Here is a 6,047-nt window from a genome sequence, read left to right as displayed (position 1 = left end):
ATTTTTATGCCACAGCTACACACAAAGGATGGAGAACTGATAACCCGTATTTAGGCTGGTGTTGGGGATGGTTTTTAAACTCATCAATGTCTCATCAATAAATCATCCGGGACCAGAGACAGTTTGCACTTGCCCTACATATTCATGGTTGAATTAAACTCAATAATAGTGACCAGCTCTACAAATATGAGAGTACAGCCAGGCAAGCAAGTTCCTTATCAATGTCAGAGTGTTCAGAGGAAGATCTACATGAGTAAACAGCACTTCACCTTGTGAATATTTAGTCCCATTTTGCTGGGCTAAGACAGAAGGATTTATATACAAAAGCTGAACATTTGCCCTCTAATAGCAACAAATGATGGTTGGGAATTTGTGTAGCAACATAATACGTGTTGTGTTGTGTTTTGTTGTGTAAGGTGATGCAAATTATGCAGAAGACCTGAAGCAGGTGTGACAGCAGCCAGCATGATTTTGTAGAAATAATGGTTTATACTTTATTTTCCACTTGAGTACCAGCTCTACTCTCTCATTTACATGCAAGAAACTCAACTGAGCAACCAAGGAGTCTTCAAAGCCAGTCTCCCAGGTAACGGTGCAGCTTGAGATTTTACATCTGATCATCACTGACTGGAGTCTTGATCGTGTAGACTCGAACTGGGTGAAGAGTTCTACATGTTTATATATTCAGCCTGGGATTTCTGATGGCAAGGGAATAATATTTCATCCTCAAAATCGGATGTTTCTCAATCAAAATGATTCATCATCTCGTTTCATTATATTAGTCACATCATCGTATTTGGGAATATCGTTGAATAAATTACAATTTTTCATCATTTCAATTGCCCTTTTAATGGAAAAGGAAACATCATTGTGCATTATAACATACAGTATACTGAAACTCAAATAATGTGACATGAATAAACAAACTCTGCTCATCAAGAAAATATAGGTACACCTTATAATCATATAATGAGAACTAGCTTTACAAATATTTACATCTCCCAGGAACATCTTAATCAGCTTATTTTACAACTTTAAAACATAGTCGCAACCTCTGATGCCGTCGCCACGGTTACAAAATTTGGAGTCTGCTTGTGGATTTCAGCACCTCCGACACCAGAGTCAAGCTGCTGCTGAGGAAAGTAGGAAGGGAGGGTTCCAGTCCTGGAATAGGTCTGCATGCTGCTCCTTGACTTTGGCCGATTTGTGCCATAAGCAGAGTCCTTCCACGAGTGGGGGAAGCCATGAGGACTGTTGAAGACCGGCACTGGGGAGAAGCCTATGGTGTATGCGCTGTCCCTGGGGGCTCTTAAGCTCTGTGGTGGTATTGCACAGTAGGTGCCTTGGCAATCCCCAGATAAGCTGTTAGTAGCGCTGGATGAACCTGAGATAACAATGAAATAGATTTTTAAAAAATGAGGATGAGAAATTGTTGGTGTAGATAATACATTACCACCATTCATCTTTTATGTCATTCTGGTGAATGTTTTGAATTTTTATGTTTTATTCAGAGGTGTGTGATGTCAAAACTTCAAAAGTCAAAGTGGAAAACTCACTTTTTAGCCTTGGTTGGAAGGTGCTGAAGTTCTTCTTTCCTCCATCGCCACTGATATCAGAGTCACTGTCGTTGAAGTCACTGTCCCCTTTGCCACTGTCCTTCACGCTCAGCTGGTCGGTGTTGCCAATGCCACTGCAAATACAATCAACAGATACAGTATGAGCCACCACTGCACCACATTAGCTTGATTATTGATGTCTTTTTTTTTCTTTTTTTTTCACATCGAAGGTCTGTCTGTCTCTTTGCTACCCATCTAACCTCATTCCACATGAGTGCCACAAGCAGCAAATTGTATGCATGGCGCATGTTAAGTACCCTCTCTGTTAAGTGAGATTTGACTGTGAATAAAACATATCCTATCTGAGAAAAGAAATTACATTTAGTTGTCTTACCTCACTTGCAAGCAGTATTTGTCACCTTGCCACACAGACGTTGGTTGGAAATGCTTGGAGGGCAGGAACATCTAAGAGAACGAACAAAATGACAGCAGAGAGCTTAGTTTCCATTTCTGGCACAAAGATCAAGGCAGCACTTGGGAACATCATGTGCATATGAAAATAAAAGATGAAAGAATATTGCTGTAGTTGACTCACCTTTGTCTCTGAGTCCCCACTCCTCTGCTCATACAGGCAGGAATCATCCAGAGATGAGGAGGTCCTCTCGTGGAAGAAGCCTCGTTGACCCGTGTATATGTTTGGTTCTGCGGAGCCGAGCATGGGCAGGGGCCTGCTGTCGAACAGGCTGTGACACACTTCCCTCTTGGTGCCGCGGCCTCTCCCCCCACGGCTGAGTTTGCATGTGACAACAACAACCACTATTGCAATCAGCAACAATGCGCAACCCCCGCTGAGCATAATAATGATAATTAGTGAGCCATCCAAACCGGAGCCTTCTTCATCACCACTTGACCGCAACACAATGACGACCTGGTCTTCAGAGGGCTCTGTGTCTGAGACAACAAACCTAATAGTGGCACTGCTAGAGAGCGGGGACCTGCCATTGTCACTCACCGCGATTTTAATTTCCAGCACGTCTCCAATTTCAGCTGTCAGCCATTGTTTCAAAGCAATCTCTCCAGTGTCTTTGTTCATTGTAAAAAGCTTTGAATCACCTTGTACGATTTGGTAGGAGAGCTCGCCATTCATTCCCTCATCCCCATCTTCAGCTGATACACGTAGGGCTAGATAGCCAGAAGGTGCATTAAAAGGCAAGGGGATATCAGCAGAGTCATTCAGGAGGACGGGGAAGGTGAAGTATGGATAGTTGTCATTCTGATCCACAACTCTAATCCTGATTGTTGATGTGCTTGAAAGAGAGGGGGAACCTCTGTCTTCTCCTTGGATTACCAGCTCAATCTGCTGAAGAGTCTCATAATCAAAAGACCTTAAAGTAAACAAAGACCCTGAGAGTGCATCTATAGACACATAAGTGGAAACTGGGGATCCTCCTTCCACCTCTGAATCTATGAGTTTATAAGACACTTTGGCGTTCTTTCCCACATCAGGATCTCGGGCAACAAGAGTGGTCACATATGAACCTGGGATATTATTTTCAAGGACTGAAACTTCATAAAGTGACTTACTGAAGAGAGGGGGGTTGTCATTCTCATCTGTTACACGGATGGTGTACTGTCTAACAGTTTTAAAAGGAGGGCTTCCAAGATCTTCTGCAACCACCGTCAAGTTATACTCTGGGATCCTTTCTCTGTCTAAAGTAGTGGTGGTAACAATCATGAAAGTGTCCCCATAAGCCTGCTGGAGGTGAAATGCTCGTGCCCGAGCAGGCTGATGCGCACGTACCCGTTGGAGCCAGAGTCTCTGTCCGAGGTGCTGATCAGAGCCACGAAGCTCTCTGCGGCTGCAGCCTCGGTGATGTAGGCGACTCCATCAGTGCTGGAGGTCATCGGTTTGATGCTGATCTCAGGCGCGTTGTCATTCACGTCCACGATGTCTATCACAACTTTGCAGTTGGACGGGACAGAGTTCGCGCCTAAATCAGAGGCTCTGATGTTCAGCTCGTATGACCTCTTCTTCTCAAAATCAACCAGCGCCTTCAAGGTCACGTCACCGGAATAAGGATCGACGTGGAAGAGGCGCGCAGCCTCAGGTGACAGCCCATCAGCAAACGCGTACGTCACCTCGCCGTTAATGCCGTCGTCCGGGTCAAACGCGTGCACTTTGAGAACTCGGTGACCCACCGGAGAGTCTTCATTCAGCTCAACTTTCAGAGAGCTGTGTTCAAACGTCGGGCTGTTGTCATTGAAGTCCAGCACTTTGATATTTACAGTCATTGACCCGGACTTTGCAGGCACTCCCCCGTCAAACGCAGTGACTTCGATAGTGTAGGAGTCCTCCACCTCCCTGTCGAGTTCCCTCACCAGCACCAGTTCTGCAAACTTCACTCCATCCTCTCTGTCGCGCACTTCCACGGCGAAGTGACTGGAGGGAGAAATGTTGTAGCTCTGAATGTAGTTTTCACCCACATCCTGGTCGAGGGCGATCTGTAGCGGAAACCTTGAGTCCAGTGGAACATTCTCCACTATCTCCAGATGCGTGTCGTTGCGCGGAAAATGAGGAGAGTGGTCGTTGATGTCTTTCACCTCGATCTCGACGTGGATGAGTTGAAACTTTTCTCTGGAGAAGGCCACAATGTCGAAGGCGACGAAGCAACGCGGGGACCTGGGGCAGAGCTGCTCTCGATCAATTGTTTCTGCCACACTCAGAAGTCCGTCGATCTCCCTCATTTGAATCACAGAGGAGTTGTTTTCTTGCATGAAGCGGAACGACGTGTCAGGGTCATCAGCTGGATCAATCTTTAAATCTTGGGACAAATTGCCTATCTCCGTCCCTGGGGCATCCTCTTCATAGGTGAAATACTTTGTAGTTGTACAGTGAACAGTGTATAAAAATAAAACAAGCACCATGCACGGTCCAAGTCCTGAAATCTCGCAGAATCCCATGTTGAGGGGCTATAAAAAACTGCCCAGTCGAGTCATAAATGGGGCAATCACTCGTGCTATGTCAGGTCCAATCAACACTGTGCTCAACTCTGACTTTGCTGTGGGACTATAAGCCCCGGTATATGCAAATATCCTGCCCCCTCGACCAATGGCCTTCTAGTGGTCCACCAAAAGGGAAGACGTCTGTCTCTGCAGAAAACTGCTGTTCACACTTTTGGGGTGCAAATGGTTGATTAGATAAACTGATTGTGGAGCTTTAATCAGGCTGATAACAGTGGTGCTTGAATAAATCTGCACATAGAAATGAATTAATTAATCACTTAGAGGACTGAATTTAATTGGACTACATGCGATCAGTGGAAGTTGAAGTCTGGCTGTTGAAAGCATGGAGGATTGATTGTGTGAGTTAGTCACCCAGTTAGAGGAAATTATGCAAAAACTGGGCTGCAAAGAGCTAAATAATGCAAGAAGAAAAATCCACATCAATGAAATAATAACTGTCGGGAATTGCTGCAAAAGTTAACAAAGGCTCACAACATCAGAAAGCAGTTTGAGCTCTATAGGTAGCCTAAACCTTTGCTTTGCTGTACTTTTGCCATTTTCAAAATGTAAGGTGTAAAAAATAGCGGTGGAAGGAGTAGTGAGATTAATACCACAATGTAAAAAATACTCATTATTCAAGTTCAAAAATAGATAAATAAAAGTATGAAAAATGCACAATCACTGGTTTCAGGGTGGTTTATAAAACATATAATATATTGTATCATTGATGTTTTAACGCGTGAGCAGCACTTTAATGTCGTTATAGATGGACCTACTTTGAATTATTTTATATTTGCAGGGTCTTTTAACAGTGCATCATATTTCATAAGATTATCTAACCTTCATATGCAAAGTAAGAACTTTAGCACAGCATAAAGTTCAATAAATCCCTCTGAAATGTGGTGGCATTACATAAAATAAAAGAGGAACCTAAAACTATGCTTAAGTGCTCATGTTAATATACAAAGTTACTTTGCACCTACTGGATAAAAGCAGGATAAAAGGCAGAATAGGAAACTGGAGAAAACAGCTGATAATGGAGGATGATGGTTTTCATTGTTGTATGCACTTATAATCACAGTGTACTCCCTCTGACAGTTAGGATTAATAAACAAACCACGAATCCATATGTGTTAATATAACTTTTTCCTTCCCTCCCACTCATATCTGCTCATGTAAACATTGCCCATAAATTATCAGCAGAAATCTCTCTGTCTGTTGAGCAGGCGTTGACACCGTTTCATCCGTTCAAATGGCGGAGGAGGCATTTCAGTGTAATGTGTTTAAGAAAACCCACAAAGCCAGACAAGTGTCATTTGATTAGTGTTGTGTTTTAGACACCCACAATGTTAATTACATAGAGAATATATCTCTGTGGTGCTGTGGTGGGGGGGGGGACTTGTATAATCAGGACCATTGGTATTGTAATAAACACTCAATTGCACTTAACTGACCTTTTTCAACACTATTTTTTAAAATAGGAAGTCA

The 6,047-nt window shown here is 43.4% G+C and overlaps 1 protein-coding gene across 1 annotated transcript; it reads right to left on the bottom strand.

The window, feature by feature from the left end:
* Window positions 1-535: 535 nt before the first annotated feature.
* pcdh8 (protocadherin 8) lies at window positions 536-5,458 on the bottom strand. The gene is given in 5 exon segments (XM_056388675.1): window positions 536-1,384; window positions 1,557-1,690; window positions 1,951-2,021; window positions 2,152-3,320; window positions 3,323-5,458. Coding segments are annotated over 5 exon segments (2,919 nt in total). The 5' UTR covers window positions 4,518-5,458; the 3' UTR covers window positions 536-1,034.
* Window positions 5,459-6,047: the final 589 nt, after the last annotated feature.

This window comes from Seriola aureovittata, chromosome 11 (genome assembly GCF_021018895.1).
Source record: "Seriola aureovittata isolate HTS-2021-v1 ecotype China chromosome 11, ASM2101889v1, whole genome shotgun sequence".
Taxonomy (NCBI): domain Eukaryota; kingdom Metazoa; phylum Chordata; class Actinopteri; order Carangiformes; family Carangidae; genus Seriola; species Seriola aureovittata.
Note: the sequence above shows the minus strand (reverse complement) of the source record. Positions and strands in the feature narration are given on the sequence as shown.